At 38.5% G+C, this 20,920-nt stretch overlaps 1 protein-coding gene across 36 annotated transcripts in view; it reads right to left on the minus strand.

Annotated features, from left to right (window-relative positions):
* The window catches only part of celf2 (cugbp, Elav-like family member 2), a 163,465-nt gene that overhangs the window by 15,749 nt on the left and 126,796 nt on the right, over positions 1-20,920 (minus strand). For 9 of the 36 annotated variants that reach the window (XM_089126703.1, XM_039668577.2, XM_039668572.2 and 6 more), the window contains 6 exons: positions 19,896-20,030; positions 14,354-14,433; positions 8,977-9,189; positions 6,601-6,664; positions 2,373-2,507; positions 544-666 (listed from right to left, as the gene is read on the minus strand). In XM_089126703.1, coding sequence (XP_088982829.1) covers positions 544-666; positions 2,373-2,507; positions 6,601-6,664; positions 8,977-9,189; positions 14,354-14,433; positions 19,896-20,030 — 750 coding nt within the window. The remainder of the gene's footprint in view (positions 1-543; positions 667-2,372; positions 2,508-6,600; positions 6,665-8,976; positions 9,190-14,353; positions 14,434-19,895; positions 20,031-20,920) is intronic. The other 27 variants (XM_089126706.1, XM_039668580.2, XM_039668576.2 and 24 more) reach the window with 13 other exon arrangements.

Raw genomic sequence — 20,920 nt, forward strand, 5'->3', positions numbered from 1 at the left:
CAATAGGGACCAACGCATCATTGGGCCCCATTGACATTGACTATATTGGGGGAGCTCTTTGTGGATACCGAACATAAAACAGACACATAAACACAACACACACACACAATAGCGACAAAACATTTGCACGTCTATAGAAACACCCAGAGCAATGATTTAGCGGTGTGTTAGATGTGTGGAGATGTGGCCGATTGGTGCAAACACACTCACGACTACAAGGGATGGGTTACATTTGTTTTGACTTAGTGAATGAATTTGATCAGATCTGATTTGATTAAACAATGAGGCATTTTACAAATCACACACACACAGTTTCAATATTTCAACAGTACTTCATGTGAAAAAAATCACCCAACAAACTCTCACTGAAGCCCAGAGAGATGCCCTTGCCTTAATTGGCATACGTTCAGAGTAAATCAATACGAAACATCCTCTATGTGTGTGTTTTGGGAGACCGCGGGCATCTCTATGCGCTTTGGGCGGCTGGTATGAGATGATGTTGTATGGAGTGAGATGGAGAGGCCGATGGACGGTAGTACTCACTGTTGACGCTACCTGCTAGTGCATTTATGTTATTGAGGCCCACGGTGGCCCCGGCCAGACCCTGCAGTGTTCCCAGAGAACCCAGGGAACCCATTGCACCCACGGAGTTAGCCGTGGAACCTGCTGTGGGGAAAGACAGACAGAGCGGGAAGGAGAGACAGGTGGAGAAATGGAAGAGAGAAAAACAGAGATGTTTGATTGCACACATACAGTCGCATATGACACTGAAATGGCTAAAGATACATACATAAAGCTTTGGTGGAGGTACACAGAGGGAAGGATGCATGGATGGGTGATTGATTGAGATGGCAGCGCTGGGCGATATATTGAATATTCACGATATATTAAATGCAACTTTAACTTTGTGAATATTGCAATCATTTTATTGCGCAGTGTGTTTCCTAAAAAGGGTATTATCGGACTAGGGGGCTGTTTACACGACACCGTTTTTAAATAAAAATGTCAAACTTTTTTGTGCGTTTTGGACGTTCATTTGACGTTTCGGAAGGCTGAAAACTGAAAACGGGTTTCAAAGTGCACGTTTTTGAAACCGTTCTCCGTGTAAACGACAAAAACAAAGGAAACTCTGAAGACAATGACGTCATGCTCATGCGAATTACGTGTTCAGTCTATAGTGTTTCATCGGCATCTAATGGCCTGGCAGCAGAATACATTTTGACAATGCGAGAAACTCAAAGGAAAAACGTCTTCGTTTTCAGAATAACGTTGTCGTGTAAACGTACCATAATTTTGCAATACGTCCTTATCTTGTGACTTGTGTGTCAACAAAGATTTTTTTTTTCAATAGAGTCCAATATAAACGTCAGTAGAATACATGTTTGCGTTAAGTTTGATTCGATTTTTTTTGTGAATCAGTTGAAAAAGTCAGTTACAATGAATCAAATCAAAACACGCAATTCACTTTTCATTTATTAAAATGTTTTAGTACATTTATTTGTACACATATACAGTAAGAATGTTTTTTAATTATTATTTAATTATTATTATTAATGCATGCAAATGAAGTGTGGAAAACCTCCATTGACTATTTACCAAATATTTCATTGCATTTTTAAAAAATATTTATATTCTTTTAATATATAAATATATAGATAGAAATTAGAAATCACCCTATTATTGAATATTAAACAACTGAAAAATATTAAGACTTTTTTTTTAGTTGTTATATCATGCAGTTTTTAATAGGCCAGATGGATACAAGCATGATGCTCTATTGATTCCTAAAGGAAATCGGTTAAGATTTCATACAAAAAAAGACAAGATATGAGTCATCAACAATGAGAATTATAGCAATCATGAAGATGATGTTTTCAGAAAAGAGCAATACAATAGAAAACACCCCTCGAAACAAAAGAACTCATATACAGCAAATACAATCTTTCCCTCAGCTTCTTTTGCATTTATGCAAGTTTGAAAGAAATTTTCAAGCGTCAAAGCGAGACACAAAGAAGCTAATCTAACCGTAGAACCATGTGTCACGCTAATGTGTCGCCTCCTTTCACATGTCAACTTTTTCCAAAAATGAGTGGAACACGGTTAAAGCCACAGAGCACGACAGCTTAACGCCACACACTCTCTCAAACACAGTGATGATGATGATGATGACCATGAACCATGATGGACGGTGCCAAGGACTACGCACACACACACACACACAATGAAAACTTAAGTTAAAAGAATTACGATGGAGGACGTTCAGACACCAAAGAGAATGACGAACTCAACTACGACAAATGAAGGGACAACGACTCTATGGTAGAAATGATACTGCTATCGAAGATGATGATGTTGGGACAGCCTCTGGTTACCTGGGCTGGCCAGGGCTCCCAGGGACCCTGTGCTGGAGGTCAGGGCGTTAGCAGTGGACGGGCTGGCCGAACTCTGCGCTGCAGCCGCTGCTGCTGCTAGAGTGGCCAGATTCTGCAACTGCAGAGCATTCATACCTGAAGAAAGAGAAAGTGTCAATGTCTGCGTGCATGTGTCCTGTGCATGCCAAACTAAAGGAACCACACATGTTCTACTGAATGCTCTACGAGTGCATGTCCTTGTGTTCAAGAGTTAGTGGAGCTGGCATTTGGTACTGAGGATCTGATTCTACGCTTGGGCTCTGGTGCATCTACCTAAAAAGAAACTCTAAAGGTGACTCTAGATTAACGTGTTTGGGGCACGGCTACATGCAGTGGCCATGACGCCAACACACTGCGGGACGTGGCTCGCAGCCAAGAAGGACAGAGATTGGAAGTGGTACGACAGAAAAATGTACAGCATGTGTCGTATATACACGCGAAATGTATATACTCTAAACTATGAGGAAGCGCACACACATACACACACACACAAACACACGACATAAAAGACTTTGTGCACAAGATAATTATAGCCCCTGCCCAAAATGCCACCCTCCTACAAGTCCACAATGTTGTGACTAATGTCCCATATATAGTCTGGTTATGACAAAATGGAGATTGTGAGCCCCCTTCTGAAAATTAGAAATGAGAAAAATGGGACACCCTACAGTCTCATGGACTCGCAAGACGCCAAGTAAACATTAATGTTTGTCAACGGAGACGGAAAGCACATAGAATCCAAAGCCATTGTGAGAAAAAAAAAAAAGAAAATCTGTTTTTTTTCCAGCCTTATCCCTTTAGACAGCAGTAGCATGTAATTTGGATTGGTCAGACAGTGCTCTGGGGACGCCACGGCTGTCTGCCCTCCCAATCCACCGGGCAAGCATGAGGAGTGCATTAAGAGTCTAATTAGCACATCACAGAAGGTGATTAGAGGCAGGGAATCTACCTCTAATTGCAAAACAAAGTCCAGGTCAAGATATAAGGGCACAGATAAATCTGTAACGTGTTGCAGGTCCTAAACAACCCAGTTTACTTCGGTGGCGGGGCACTTTAAGAACAAATTAAAGAGAGAAAGTTGGGCGGGACCTGTTAAAAGTGGCTTCAACATAGTTGGTTTCGAAAATCAAAAGGAATTTGGGATGTCACCCTGAAAACAAGTAATTTTAGTTTAATGGAAGTATTTACAATAAGACTTAAATAGGCCATTTCTGATTTCATGTATTGTATAGTATATACTATAAAAGAAGCTAGAGCTGTCATTGAAGGAGAAAGTGCAGTTTTGGGGGGTCAAAGAAAGAGGTTACGGCGGAAATGGACTCTGAAATTGAGGGCTTTGTGACCGCCTTTGTGCTTCTGAATAAAGCGGAAAAGAACCCATTTTGAGTTTCTGGCACACAAGTGTAAAACATGGCCATTGGGTATTTGGCACAATGTGAATTCTGTGGTTGAGAAGGGCACTTCTGCTAGTGTGAGAGAGGCAGAGACAGAGAAAAAGAGAGATCCATCCATGCAGTATTTTCACACTCTTCGCAGACCGAGTGGAGCGAGAGGTGTCAGGAAAGAGGTGATGCTGGCTCTCGCTGAATGTTCATCATGTGTAATGGAGCTCCTTATGGCCCGTAACTCCACCCACAGCACAGACACAGCAGATGTCAGCTGTATATATCGTCTGCCAATCATAGACGGTTGCCAGGCGACAGATGGAGGGGTCCAAAGATTTCACAATTCAGCCGAGAAAAGCCTTCAAATCCTGTTGAGTTTGAGAGCTCCTGTCGATTCGCACTTCAAGTAGTGTCTCAAACAGACTTGATATGTTTATCTGTTCATCTTGAACAGGTTTCTGGCTTGGGATTACGCAATGGTCTACTTTCAACTTTTTACGTAAAATGTTTTGGCCGGTTCGCCACTTTAAAAGAGGCAAAATAAACCCGCGTCTCTTGCATGAGGTTTCTAGTAATCCTGAAGACCTTGATTAGTTCTTAATTCAGTAGTTCTTGGTTGAGTTTGGTTCATTTGTGCTGAAGTAAATTCAAATATTTAACATCAAGATGTGTCGTATGCCAAGTGTGGCATCAACAAAGTCAAACGTCGTTGGTTGAACTTGGTGATATACGACATGTAAATAAATGTACAGTGTTTGCACAAAACAACGTTCTGTACTATTTCCATTGCAACATGACATCATGACTTTTGCGTAAACATACACGCCACTTTCGAGTCAAGTGCCGTGTTATCTCTACGCATTTTGAGCTATCCGCGTGTATCCACGTGTATGCGTGTACGCCATTAACGTCCGAGTGATTCCGCGTGTCTGTACACGCCGTCAAATGTCCGAGCGAAACGAAGCAAAATGTAGCTCTACATCTGGGGAGCGATCTTTTTTTTCCTAGGATGGTAAGGGAACAGTCATAAATGCCATTAACCCCAGTGACGGTTAGGTTTAGGGACGGAGTTGAGGTAAGTCACATATTTATATATATACAGTAATAACGTTAAGTCAACGACGTTCATAAACACGCTGAAAAGCGATTATGCGTCTTGATAGCACGCCAGAAATGGAAATACGAATTGGCGTGTCACACACACGCTACTTCATGAGATCAGTCTGTCCATTGTGTGCAAAAGAGCAGCTTGGACATGGAAAAAAAGTCTTCCTTTCGGTTCCACAAAAGGAAATAAGTCATACATGTTTGAAACGACACGACGGTGAGCAAATGAGAGAATTTTCTTTTTTAGTTGAATGGTTCCATTAATCCAGCGCTGACACATTTCTGTATATAATCTGAAAGTATAATAACAAACTACTTCGTCCATCATGCGTGACCAACTCCCATTATTTTGCGCAAATAACCCGGTTTTATTAAAAGTCTAAACTGAGCTGTTTTTTGGTAATTATATTGCCTTAAAAATGAGTTCCAGAAAATGCTATTGTTATGTTAATGTGGGAATTTTCCGCTCTTTAATTGTGTGGTGGCAGCTGCCGCTGGTTTGGCTCAATGTGAACTTCATTCTCGCTGAGAGGCTGTCACAGATGTACCACTGAACTTAAACGAGAGCTTCCAGGACTCTCTTCATAATGGTAAACAAAAACACCACAGTCCTGCTCAACCACTCCACAAGAGCCTACATTAATGAGGAAGCCACTCTCTGGTGTGCAAAACTGTTGTCAGGGGGGGGGAAGGCTTTAGGAGATAAAGGCACTCATCCTACACACACTGTAAGCCATTCTAGATGCTAATACGTTCTTTTTCTTTCATCCTTAGCAGCTGCAATTAGGCAAGACCGTGTGCTATAAATATTTCACTTTCCTTGAAGGCCTGGCAGCTTGATAAACAGTCCACAATTAAGACCTGACAAGAACAGAGACGCACACTGGGAATGTAATGCAAAAGACAACCAAAAAACGTTGAAAACGGGGGAGGGGGGAAAGAAGGAAACCGAGCAAAGAGGAACTTTGAGAAAGTCGACGGCAAAAAAAACTGTCAAAGGGAGAACGACATACACCTATCTAACAGCGAGAGCAAGCAGGAGCTCATCGGCGGATGGATGTTGTAAAACACTAATCATATTCCAGTCAGCATGAAGAAAGAATCGTGTCATGTTGCTTCGATGAGGCATCCATATTGTTGCTGGTGAATTTGACAGTATTTGTGGCATGAAAAAAACAGTGATAAGTGGCCTCTTTTGAAACGGTTATATTCATTTTTTTGCTCTTCTTTGAGGACTGCTAAAGTGAAAATGTAAAAAGCTGAAGGCATCTGAGGGTTGATGGGGCGTATCATCATAATCATAAGCCTCACAGACCCCAGGCAAGGGAAAGTGATTGGATGATGAGATTTCTTCTTTCAAGAAACAAACAAAAAAAAGGGGTTTGATGTACATTGGAAAAGAATGGCTCAATCAAATCTGACACACACATACGCTTACAAACATTACAAAAGTATCTAGGTGTGCTAAACATTGTAGAAAGCCAGGAAGTTTGCAGCATGATGAAACTAAACTCTGAGGCGGGATGACAATGTCCTCAGCCGAACCTCTGCTGATCCTGGATCTGCTCAGGTGTCAAACTGGGTTTTTGTTATTCAATCCTGAGCTGGGTTGAATGGTTTAGTAGGGGGGGATGGGAGTTTAGTTGAGGAGTTACAATGGGGGTAGGGTAGTAACAGATCTGAGATCAGTATCTCACCTGCCATTTGTTGAATACCACTGAACGCTCCTAAGTTACTGGAGGAGGTCGCTTGTTGGAGCAACTGGGAGGAAGAGAGGGGAAAAAAAACAGACCGTTAATGTGTAATCACAATTATGCATTGGCTTATGGTGATGGATTTATAAGGATAATGTTTGAAGGAGCTAGTGTTAGCTAAATATAGATGAAACATTGTGGTTTGTTCCCATGTTCCATGTTGTCTGGAGTGACACTATAGAGCAGTCTGTCAACAGCAAAGCAACACATAAGGCCTCTATCCGTCAGGGCATGGTCTTAGCCACTGGTGTTCCTCAAGTATTAGGATTGGGCCCGCTCTAATTTTGTATTTATCAACATATTTAATGTAATAAACAAAATCCAATGCCAATGCCAATTAAAATATATTTGATTTCTAATATACAACATGTGTGATGTCTAATATAATTGCACTTTTAAGTGCAACAAGTGACCAATAAAATGGTTTGCAGCATGGCACATTATTGCTATGCGGCCAATTAGCACTAAATCTCAGTTTAAGATAGATATGGAATTTAAAATTTTAATCACATTAACACAGTGAGAATGGACACTGTGTTAAGAATGGTTATCATGCTAAATAAATTCATATATTTCATAAAATCTCTCGAAACCATAATCTGAGAGCAATTCACAAAAAAATAGTGCTGAGAGTGAAAACCATGTCAAATACTTAAAGGAACTAAATCACAAAATACTTGAGGAGCACTTCAAGGTATTAGACTCATACATCGGTGCCAGTGAACACTGTCATGCTAAGAGTCGCCCGTCAGTTCTGCTGGCAGTGTGTTGCTGTCCTGGGCAGTTTCTGCACATGAAAGGGGAGAGGAGAGCAGACTCTAAATGACTCTAGAGGATTAGGATGACATTGAACTAGACCCCTCAGACTGCTTAAAAGCTGAACGTAGCCTCAAAATGACAGGGAAGTGGAAAAGGCAGAAAAAGGAGAAGCAGAAGGGTGGGAGAGATGGCCCTGTCCCAATGCTCTTGCATAGTCCTTTAATCCTCACCCACTGTCCTTATGGACAAAAATGCTAGTAAATGTCACCACCATGTTTGTATCCTCTTTATATTTAGGAGCGTGAAGATGGGCATGAGTTTAACAGGGAATTTATGTATTGTTCTCATTCCTATCCAATTACACAACAGAGCCAGAGCGGGGCTTTCATTTTCTCTATAGAGAAACTGATATTTAAGAATACTGCATAATCCTATGAAGATGGCATATACTACTTTATTATGTATTGTTTTAAATTGAATTTTTTTAATCTTTACTATTTGATTAGTACTAAGTTTCTTTGCAATGCATCATGCCATGGGATGAATTGTTGAATTGTGGTGATTGATCTTGGGTGGTTTGGGTTTATGGCTTTCACTGAAGATTAAAAAAAAAATGCCAATGCATAAAATGAGTGGGACAAATACTTCAGTAACTAAGGCTGAAAAAAAAAAAAAAGAAACTGTTTCCACGCAGAGGTTCTTAACCTTTTGGATTCCAAGGACCCACATTGTCCACAACAATATTCCAAGGCCTTGTTTCTTCTCCTGATATAAACATTTCTTTTTTTTTCTTCTTTTCATTCAAAATTTATAACCCAATTCTAAAAATATCCATTACGCCTAGAAATCACACTTTTAAAATTAGACTATGCAATATATACAGTTTTTTTTTTCCTAGACATTGGAAAACATGTTTTATTTTTTAAACGAGTTGTTGAGGGTTGTGGAGAACAACACAATATCTTAAGGAAGCTTGTTTCTGCCACGGAATAAAACAGTTTTAAAAGAAAATTGACATTATTTATCAGAATCGTGAGATATAAAGTCCGAATTCTGAGATAAAGTCGCAGTTGCATGTTATAAAGTCAGAATTGCATGATATAAAGTCGCAATTGCGAGTTTATATTTCAAAAATCTGACTTTATAACACGCAATTCTGACTTTATATCACACAATTCTTAAATAAAAAGTCAGAATTGTGAGATAAGTCACAATTACCTTTTTATTTTATTTTTCTGTGGTGGAAACAAGCGTCCATAATATATTGATTACCAGTCTTTTTATCTTCTTCAATACCGTTTATAATAATAATTATTACTATTATTATAAAATCAAGAGGCCCCCTTGGAAAATGTAGACCCCTTGGTTAAGAACCACTGCCCTAACGGCTTCTAAAATGGCAGCACCACCCTTCATAGTTTTGAGAATGGGGACCGGTTTCGATCGATCGAGGCACGATCGAAGTTCTACAGATGAGAGATTTGGAAAGGGGTGAAGACTAGCTCGGAGAGAGCGAGAGAGGTGGGGGGGGCGGGGCAGTGGGTGGAGACAGTGACTGACTGCGGCGGCTGCGCTGGCTGTGCTGCTGGTGGGCGTGGTGTGTCCTCTTACTGCCAGATACTGTGGGGTGAGGCCGGTCAGGCCGGTCAGGCTGCCCCAGGCAGACGCGCTGTTCAACTGCTGCATCTGCTGCGCCAACTGCTGCTGCAGCCGCCGCTGTTCCTTATCCTTCTGCGTGTCGGCAAACTTCACCACCATGGGGGAGGAGCAGCCCTGTGAGGACAGAGGAGGAAAGCGGAAGAGAAAAAGAGGTAAAACAGAGGGAAATCTAAGTAACTAGAAGAGCAATGATCTTGTGCCGAGGTACTGCATAAACCGATAATGGCACACACACACAACCGCTGGAGCGACGGGAGTTCTTGGTGAAATGAGAGTCCTGTGCTGTGCTGTGCTGCTGATTTTATTTCCCAGGAAAGCGATTTCCTGCTTTATAAAACTATTTCATCATCTGTCTGAGAGAGCGAGGCAGCGAGCGAGATCTCCCACCCAACAGCCCTCGCTGCACCCTGCAGACCTGCCGCATTTCTAGCTAATCTCTCACGCGTTCGGTCTCTCTCGAAAGCAAACAAACGTAAACATCTTGGGCCTGACCGGTGATGCCTGTTTAACTAAAGCCCTCAGGGTCAGAATATAATGCAAGTGTTGTGTTAGATCCTGATGTGGTTATTCAACCAAAAGATTATTTCATTTAGTCATCATCTAACTCTCATGGTTTTTGAAATCATCGGGGGGGGGGGGGGGTTTCACAAACATTTAGCAAAATGCTGAATATAATAATCCCAGGTTTTATAAAAAAAAGTCAACAATGGTTAATCTGATGAAAACAAGTCCAGGTAACATTTACTAAAAAATACAATATAAAAATACAAAAATGTATTATTCTTATGAGAATTAAGCACAATCTAACCCAAATTCTCACTACAATATTGTTGTAAGTTTTATTTATGTTAATATTTTTATTTTATTTTGTAAAACAGTGCTGTATTATTTATTATTTGCTTCCCAGATCAGATATTTTACAAATACATGAATTAGATTTAGTATAATTAGATTCCAGTAAGTATAATGCAAGAATTTAGTGTAATTTGTAATACAAAAAATTAATACATATACTGCATTAGCATAATACTTTACAATTGTTGGTTTAACTTAAAAAAAAAAAATAAGTAACCTGGTTGCCTTAAAATTTTAGGTTCATTGAAATGGAAAAAATTGAGTTAATACAATGAAGGAGATTGATTTAATCATCAAAAACTCAAAATATTATGTTGTATGAACTACATACATTATTTAAGTTGATTTGACAAAAGAAAAAAAATGTTTCAAAATATGTTTTTACAGTGTATATACTGAATTATGCTAATAAGAACTGGGGTATGTAGCTTAATTTTTGACAACCTAAAATGTTTTTTCCTGCATTTAAACAAAACGCATGATATTAATTTTTTTCTTCTTAGTTTTTTTTTTTCCATTTGTACCATGTTCACCCAAAGATGTACCATAACAGCAGTTAACACGAACCACTCAATACATCCAAGGTCTTCTAAAGCGTTTAGTTGCTTTGAGTGAGTAGCAGACTAAAATATAAATCATCACGACGGCATGAAGTAACAGAATTTTCTCTGACGCAAGCGCACAAGTTATAGAAGGAAGACTTTGTAAACGGTGTTCAGTAAGAACATTAAGAAACACCATTACATGTATTAATATCAAAGCTGTTCCTCAGGCAACGGCAGCTAACGCAGGGCAGCCGTATGGAGCCACAAGAGGACGAAAGATTGAGACGAGTGCTTCAAGGCAATTATTCTGCATCTCTGTCTCTTGTCTCGACATTACAGGTGCTGATTCACTCTGATAAATCACTCTGTTGTGCTCTCACTGAACTGCGAACCACAGACTGACAAAAAAAAAAGATGAAAGATCACAGACTCTAGAACGAGTGAATGTGCAAGAGAGAGAGCATTTGAGTTTCTTGGAGGTGGTGCGCCTCACATCCACCCGGAGCGTTCTACAGTGTTCCTTCCATTAGGAGAGCTGATTTTCTTATTTCTGCTCTCAGATGGAGGGGAGGTAAAAATAAAACTTGTAAGGGGGGGGGATGAGATTTAACTCAAGCTGTCAATCGAGTGGTGCCATCTCCGAGTGAACATCTCAAGAGACCGAAAAAATCTCATTACTCACTCGCTCTGTCTTTCTCTCTTACACACACACACACACTCTGCAGCCTCTGACTAATGTGAAAGAAGTAGATTGAAGCTAAAGTGTACAAGTTTAAATAGGTGACGCTTAGGTTAATCTTATAAAAACATGCCCATACGTTATTTGAGCAGTTAAAAAAAAAAGAACACACCCCCATGAAATATACAGGAGCATACAAACGTGCATCTGTGGAGACACACACACACAAACACAGAGATAAAGAGAGACAAACACATATCAAACGAGATGAACATCCAGGGAGACTTTAGCAAATCACAGCACTGAAAACAATCCTTTGAGACGCTCAAGGCCGATCGCAACTGTGTGCGTGCCGTGTGCCCAATCGCATGCATGACCACCCTCTGTCATATCCGTTTTCATTAAGTCATGGCATTCAGAAAGGCCACAAATTCCTCGGTGTGAGGGAAGGGCGAAGAGATGGCCGAAAAAACAACAACAACAACAACAACAATCCAATTTACTCAATCTCATCAAAACTGGGTTATTACTTTCCCTTTGCGTATTTAGTGCAGCAATGCGACCGGCAGACAAAGAGATAAAATATGTATGTAAATTTAGCTAAGAATTGATAAATACAGGCCTTCAGAGACTCGAGAAAGCGGCTTAAATCCATTAGTGTCAACGGTTTCTGATTGGTTAATAGGTGGCCTTTAAATCCGGGCGTCGGTGTTAAAAACAGCATGTCTGTAAGGGTTAACGTACGTTGGGAAATTTGCGGGGAGTGGTGACATAAGTGTGCAAGTCGCACACACACACACACACACGCAGTGGCATAGTTAGGACCCTGTATTAGACAGCTGTCAGCACCCTCTGATTTGGTGTGTCAGAGCTTTGACATTTTGACAGGCACTGAGACGGACTGCTAAACTCTACAGGGCAATCACAATGCAAGGGCCCGTCGGAGGTCTGTTATTAAAGCGTCTGTGACATCGCCACAACCAAACCCGTCTTCTAATAGCAGACTGGTTGGGTGGGTTGGTCTGGGGGGGTCCGTCTTAGTTTGACCCATTTGACCATGGGTGGTTTTAGCAATGACTGACAGTAATGACAGGGAGCGAAGAGGCACTTAATATGGTGTTAAAAGTTTTGCAGAAAAGTGACTGACTGAGAGAAAAAACTTTTGTCTTGCAACTTAGAAGTTCAATGGGAAAATCGAACATGGTAGTGATACTGGCCAATTCAAATAGAAATAAGAGAGAGAAAAAGATAGAGAGATAGCAAGAGCAGCAGTCTAATTGTCTTGGCAGCATCCGAGTGAAATGAATCCTCGTAAGTGACTGATTTGGAACGCTCTATGTAGGCAGCAACTTGTGCGTCACGCACGCTTACTTACATACTGGTTTGGGATGTTGTTAAGCTAACTGACATATTCTAGTAGGCAAAAACAAAGCAGAGAATCCAAGAAAAAGCTGAAATGCACTGTAAAAATGAATATGCTTTATGTAAATCAATAGAATTGTGGCAACAGATTACAAGCAATAAACTTAACAAATTAGAATTGAGCAATAATTAATCGAATTATTCCTTAAATGTTAACCATTTAAAATGAGTAAAGTTTACACCCAAAAAATTTTACAAAAATATCTCACTAACAGACAGACGGCAAAGATTAATAAATAACTCTTTGTTTTATATTGCCAACATTGAAGTTAACAAGCAGAATCACTGAAGGAGAAAACCGTCATTTTAAAACAAACCTAAAACAAATGGTGACTTCAATTTATGTTTTTGTTAGGTTGTTGTTGTAAGTTTTACTCATTTTGAATGGTTAACTTTTAAGGAATTAATTTGATTAATTATTACTCAATACTAATTTGTTAAATTTCATAATATTGCTTGTAATCTGTTGCCACAATTTTTCTTGATTTGATATAGAATGCTAATGTTGACACATTAGCATTCTGCTAAGCTAACAACGTTAATCTCAATACAAGTCGTCAATATCTTATCAATATCAATATCAATAAGTGGTCAAAATCTCAATAGAATGTAGTTCACTTGCAAACTACGCAGATTTATAGGTAAATTTGCATGTTTAACTTTTAACAAATGCAAATGTAAACGCACCGAAAAGTTACCTATTTAGAACACTCTTCATAGGCAGCAACTAGTGTCAAATGCACGACACTTGACAACATGTACTTTAGAGTTTGGGATCAGCATGTCCTTAAGCTAACACCGATATTCTAATAAGCAAAACAAAGTAGAACATCCAGAAAAGTGGTAAAATGTTACCATTAACATTCTGCTAAGCTAACAACAATACTTTCGTATTGGGAATGGTCTAGACAGCAAATTGTGTGTCATACAAATGCCACACTCACACAACGTTGACTTTGAGTTTGGTATTAGCATGTCGCTACCCAGATAGCAAACTGACATTGAATCAACGTGGAAAAATGACATCGAAACAACGTTGATCTGACATTGTTTTGCTCATCGAATTAACGTTGAACCAACGTCAGATGCGTCATTCTTTCAAAACTAACGGAAAATCAACTTGAAATCAACGCGTTGTTTCAACGTTATGAAAGCAAACCAATTTTCAATTTTCATTTAGCTTTGAAGAATGCCGCGTCTGAAGTTGGTTCAACGTTAATTCGATGAGCAAAATCAACGTTGTTTCAATGTCATGAGATACGCCGTTTCCACGTTGATTCAATGTCAGTTTGCTGTCTGGGTAAGCTAACAACACAACACTAATGAATGAAACAAAAATAGCACACAAGATTTGGTAAATTAGTTTTAATTTGAACTATTTCTTCACATACTTTACTTTAGTATCAAGATCACGGGTATTGTTCACCATTTTCGGATGGAAGCTGATAACCTAACAATGACACTACAACAACTAAGCATGAATTGAATTGGTGACTTTAAATTTGAGATTATTGATGCTACAAGGATCTGAATGAGTTATTTTTAAAACGGACATATCATAGAAGGGCATCTTGGATTTTTTTCACTGAGCTCAGCACAATGCTTTATTGTATTAAAAGGATGTCCAAATGTACACCCGAGGGGAGCACACCCTTCAAATTATGCCTACATACAGTAAGCTCACTAGGTTTAGGAACTGAGAGAGAGAGAGAGAGAGAGAGAGAGAGAGAGAGAGAGAGAGAGAGAGAGAGAGAGAGAGAAGACAAGGGTACAGTACCTCCATGGTTTGAGACTGATGCATGCCTTTGATTGCATTCTGTGCCATAGCCCTGGTAGAAAACGTGACAAACGCACATCCTGCAGGAAGGAGGGGAGGGACATGGGAGGGAGGGAGGGAGGAGAGGAGAGGAAGGAGGAGAGACGAGAGAGAAACAAAACAAGACAAAAGGGTTGGACAGGTTGTTATAAAGCCAAAAAACAAAGATCGTACAAAGAACACAGCAGACAACAGTGCTATACAGTTGCTAGAATAGAACGATCAACATTCAACATTCAGCTTCAGATAAACATTCAACATTCAACATCTCAAAATACACACTCAACAAAATGACTATCAGCAATGGTATCAGTTCTTTAGTTTTGTTTGGTGTGATGGCTATGGGGTTAGAGTGTGTGGCTAGTGTCATCGCATACACACACACACACACATACGTACTTTGTCACGGCCCACGGTTACTGCGATACCAATAGTTCAACTGTTCATACCAATGCTAGTGAAATTTCACGATTTTGATACCACAACAAAAACATGACACTTTTATTTCAAATTTTTAAATGAATATAATACATTTTAGGGTTAGTATCAAAATTGATAATTTGGTCATGACCTATTTGAAAAAGTTTTGGTGGAATGGACTTTCAACTGAGGGACAGAAGTGTCTCAGGTTTCATTAAAACTATTTTAATTCGTGCTTCAAAGATGAATGGAAGTGAGTGATTTTCTCTTTTTTTCTCTCAGTGTTATGATTTGTAAATATTATTGACATTAAATCGAAAGGCCAAAGGAAAAAGTTTTCACACACAATGATTTTATGATTTTAGTTCCCCACTAACTAACACGCACAAAAAAGAAAATACATAAAACATAAATATGTAATATTCCTTTTTAAATAACTGTATAATCAAGTCGAGTAATCCCTGGAGGCGAGTGTGTGTTTCAGGAGAGCTTGCAATGGCATCTGGGACGAGGAGTCTTGGAACCGAAGCGGTGCAAGCGGGAGCCAGAGGAACAGGCCATATGGAGGCATGCTGGGGGAAAGCGCAACCCTGTTTGAAGAGCTCTACTCTACTGTGCAGTCCAGCAGATTTATACATATCGAGGACACAGACATGCTCACATGCATGGACAGTCTAGTTAATGGGTTAACTACTTCTTACACGTCTACATATGCGGATGCAGTGAAAGAATGGAGGAGGAGAAAGAACAAATGTGTCTTTTCATAAACGCTTCCTTCGAGTACTTAAACTACTTACGATGCGATGTGTTGCCGGCCCGAATAACATGAACATGTCAATTTTATACTATTTTTCTCTTTTTTCCTATACTGCAACATTCTCATGCTGCCATAGACAATGATGGGAAATGACAAACCTGTCATCTTATAATCCGGTTAAATAAGTAGTACTTTCTGGAAAGCTTGGCGTTATTCTTCACCCACAGTGGATAATTTGCATACGAAATACAGCGCATGCGACATTCACGATTACAACTTATGATCAATACCACAATGATTTCATCATGATTCTTCAAGAAAATCTTGACATTCACACTGGAAATGAGGACATAGTGGTTGCTCGTCTCATAAATGGTCAATGAGATATTCACAAAAAAATAAAATATAATAATGAATCAGTTGCACACGTTTTTAGAGTTTAAAAAAAATACCATTTTGACAAAAATACTAAATAACGTTTTAAATGCGATGTCACAAAGTGGTGTGACGTGGTGTAACCAAGTAAAAATAATAATATTTTTCATACACCTTGAATACATGTGAATCGTAAGTATTATTAAACGGTAACATTAACAAATATCATTAACTATTGATTCATAAATTAGGATTGTGGGTGCACTGTGTATAATTATTTTGTATATATATATATATATGAAGAGTTCAGATGCAAAAGCCTCTAAATGCCATTTGAAATTTTCTTCTTTAATGATGATTTTTATCAAACTTGTATATTTAAGTTCAGTAATTTTACTTAAATAACAATTAATAGGTAATAATCATTGCCATTTAAGTGAAATTACTGAACTTAAATATACTGAACTTAAGTTTGATAAAAATCATCATTAAAGTAGAAAATTTCAGGCATTTAGAGGCTTTTGTATCTGAACTCTTCATTTACAAATGCATGTTTATTTAAGAAAAAAAAATTATTTATATGTAAAATATTTATATTTATATATTATGTAAATTATATAAATCTATATACGGTTTATACATGAAAATATTTATTAAATATATAGAAGCATGTGTGTATATTTATACATATAATTATACACAGTGCACCCACATATATTATGTAAACACAAACTTTTATTTTGGATGCGATTAATCGCGATTAATCGTTTGACAGCCCTATTATAAATATCATTTTGTTTTTGCAACCTGAACTAAGCTTGCCTTGTAATAAAGTCTAATTATTTAAAAAAAAATATTTTAATATTTTACATTGGTCTGCAAGATGTTGGTTGCACCATATGATTTGAATCAAACTTTGATTTGACGGACAAAATTAAGAAATAAAACAAAAATATTAAGCAACATCCCTTACCACCCCCATCCAAAAATACCTAAATTAATTTTAATACAGAAATTAAAAGATATAAGGTGTATTTATTGTATGTATAAAATGCATTTTGGTTAATGACCCACGTGACTTCAGTCAGCAATAATTGTACACTGCAATGCAGTGTTAGAACCACACGGTTGCGCTGTACATCTGCTGGCACCTACTATAGCGGACCTACCTTCTCTTTTCTCGCTACCACTCCAATACAACCTCCTTTCTGTCTTCAGAGCGGGGTGAATCTGGCCCCGGCTAGTGAACCGGAAAGCACAATGTAAGGCTGTTTAATTAGCCTCATCATTAAAGCAGCTTTGGACACTCGAAAGGGTGATATTTTGTGGCGACACTCTAAAGAAACCATCTCATGATGGAGAAACGCAGGAAAAAAACAACTTTTTCTTTCAACTCTCAAAGTCCTCGTTTATGCTGACCTGCGACAGAGTTTGTTCACTGCTCGAACGAACTCTGATCTGTCGAGATGATAAGCCGTTAACGAGGAGACCGAATGAAAGAGTTTCCAAAGAAAGTGATTAATTATTCTTATTCAGCAGCCCTCTGGAATACTTGACGGTGATTGGTCAATCGTAGCATTCCGGGGTCAAATTATTTTCTCATAATGAGAGCAAAACGGCATAATTGTCACAGGGGACTGTTTTTTTTAGAACAATTTTTACTTTAATTCATTTATGAATTGGTCAGGTATTTTTCTCAGAATGACTAAGTGACTGTGGCGAAAACAATGCAAACGAGGTATAAATAACTGCCAGTGTCATCGAAAGGGAATAAACGAGGGATGCGGTGCGATATGAAAGGACAGAGAGAGCGAGAGATGAGTTTTTTTGAAGAAAGTGGGGTAGCTCCCAGGGCACTGCGCTCGCATGTGGCCTGATCTATATTTTATTAATAGTGAAGTTCAATGATGATTGATAGGCCGCGTTAATAGCGATGCGAGAGTCCTGGTAAAGTCTTCCTACTCCATGGGATTTAGCGTACACATTTACTCATCTATTTATTCGCCCAATCCTTTTTTATGGGAGGGGGTGCTAGTTCCTCTCATTGAAGCATTTTGAATATATCTCCAACCACTAGCTCAGGGAATAAAGTTAATCTCCTGTGGAATTAAAATATTCATGAGGACAGGAGGGAAAGACGGGAAAAAATAAGGACTGTGGAGGAGTACGGAGGATGGAGGGACGACTAGAGGAGTGGATGAGGAGGATAAACGATTGATATAAGAGGGCTGTATGCGGAAGCAGAGCATTGTGGGAAGATGGAGGTACGGTGTAATTCCCTACCGGTTACATCAAGCTGGAAAAAGTCTATCATGTACCACACATATTCCCATGATTCTTGCGGAAATCAAACAACCTCACAAACAGAGCGAGAGACTGACTTTGATGAGTAGCAGACCTTTGAACTTAAAAGCTGGAATAAAAAAAAAATTAAAAAACACTAACCAGTTTCTCTAACCACCACGTTTGATCAGAATGTGCACATTTGTCTCCGTTTGTAAATTTCGATTTTTTGAAAGCTAAGTGAAGGCTTTTTCACTTACAATGGAGGTCAATTGGCCAAGTGTGCAACAGTTTCTCCATAGACTTACTGTATAAGTGCATTTCAAAAGCTTGTTGTTGTTTTACAAGATAAAATAGTTAAAATTATGATCAATGGTAATCGACAATGGAGCAACAAAAGTTTATGTGTAATAAATTCGTTTTAATGTCTATTTGATGCTTTTCTAATTTAACACAATAATGGCGTTAAATTGTCTTTTAGGGGTAATAAGTTTGATTTATTAATTGATTAAAATTTATTTTTTTATCAATTTACAGCCCTAGTGTTTTAAGTTTTTTTGCACCAAAAACACATTAATTTTTACAGTGACTTGACTAACAAAATGAGGTTTTTGCTACTGTACCTTTAAGACTTTTATATGCACATGAGTCCTGTTATGATTGGTTAGATGTCTGCTGTAGCTCCAACTAGATCTCACGAGAAAACTATTTTACGAGGTGGCGATTGTGTATTAATTAGGGCTGTCAAACGATTAACCGCGATTAATCGCATCCAAAATAAAAGTTTGTGTTTACATAATATATGTGGGTGCACTGTGTATAATTATTTTATATATATAAACACACACACATGCTTGTATATATTTAAGAAATATTTACATTGATATACTGTATATAGATTTATATATAATTTATATTATATATAAATGTAAATATTTTACATATAAATAATATTTTTTTCTTAAATATATATATGCATGTGTGTGTATTTATATACAGTATATACAAAATAATTATACACAGTGCACTCACGCAAACTTTTATTTTGCATGCGATTAATCACGATTAATCGTTTGACAGACCTAGTGTAAATTTGTACAATGTGTATGCTCATCATTGGGTGTGAGCAGATTGTACGAAAACATATGAATACGATCGTACAAAAGAATACGATTGGTCAAAAACGTAAAATAGTTGCAAACTGCCATGTGTTGGTAGCTCGCCCTGTTTTTCGTCAGGACGGCACAAGCGGCTGAATACTGAATAGGTGTTGATGTATAAATGTGGGCGGGCATATGTTAATGAGCTTACGTTTTTGCTGCTTACAGTGTCCAGTCCAGTGTGTCCCCATAGAAAGTGAAAATTCTGAGTGACGCAAAACAATCACTGCCAATCAGAACATATTTCTCATTTAATATATAGATACATGGAATGCTTTATTTGACCAATGAGGTTTCACTGTGGGCGTGGCTACCCAGTGTGACGCTTCATTGCAATCGCACCTACTTAGCTTATAGAGTTAGTTTCACATTTGCGTTGAGATTGCTAGAGCACACATCAAATTATTTCAAACAAGAAAGAAAAATCTTGTTTTCCAACATGTTTCGTTTTCAAAACTAGAAACCTTGATCTCTATATATATATACACAGTACGTGCGTGTGTCTCACCTCGGCTGAGTCCGTCTGGTCCCCTCAAGATGCGGCACTCCTCGATCTGTCCGAAGGGAGAGAACATGACCCGGATGTCGTTCTCATTGCATTTCTTCGACACCATGCCGATGAACAGCTTTCTGTCCTCCACCGCTGAGCGATAGGAAGGGTGGAGAAAACAAATGAGACCAACGTGTGGAAAAAAAAGGTGTGATCACGTGATCAACATCTCATTAGCACATCAAGCCTAGACACAGACAACAGCAAATTTGCGTTTGGTTCTCTTTGATGTTTCCTTTCAATGACCCAGGCGCTCTCTTTCGCCTGTAATCTGTGTGTGCTGCCTTCAAGTCCTCCCGGGATGTTTCTGTTTACGAGCTCGGAGGCCGTAATTATGATGCGATGTGCATTTTTGGTCGAAAATAAAATGGATGCGTCGAGTGATTTCATTTTTATGTCTCTCTTCCAGTTCATAAAGACAGAAAGCTCTTTCAGCACTAATGCACCAAAATGAAGAGGAAATTGTGCATTAGGTGTGTAATTGTTGCTTGATCTATGTATTTCATCATTATCTGCCACATAGAATGATGGGAAATGTAGTTTTGTTGTTGCTCACCTCATTAACTGACTAAATGCGTAGTAATTTCAGGCAAACTCTATTGCTATTTTTCATCAACAGTAGATAAAATGTGTGCAAACTACACTGAAGAACAACATTTAAGCTTGTATGGTATCATTCGGCGGATTTGAGTAAGCTTTCAGCATCCTAGCCATTTACCTGTCACCCCCCCTTTTTGAGAATGGGGGTTAAAATGCACTATTCACACTTAAATGGTTGTAATTCAAGAATGCTTTGGAATATATACCCAAGGTCTTGTTTTAAAGAAAACACTTCAGCAGATTATTGCTGAAGATGAACACACTTCAAAAAAATGAAAGTATGAAAAATTTATGGAAGTTTAAATTCACAGTAAATCAAATATACTGTACTATATATTTTTTTTATAAAATATATATTTTACAAAATAGTTTTACTCTAAAAT

The sequence above is a fragment of the Pimephales promelas genome, chromosome 24, assembly GCF_988280905.1.
Source record: "Pimephales promelas chromosome 24, fPimPro1.hap1.1, whole genome shotgun sequence".
Taxonomy (NCBI): Eukaryota; Metazoa; Chordata; class Actinopteri; order Cypriniformes; family Leuciscidae; genus Pimephales; species Pimephales promelas.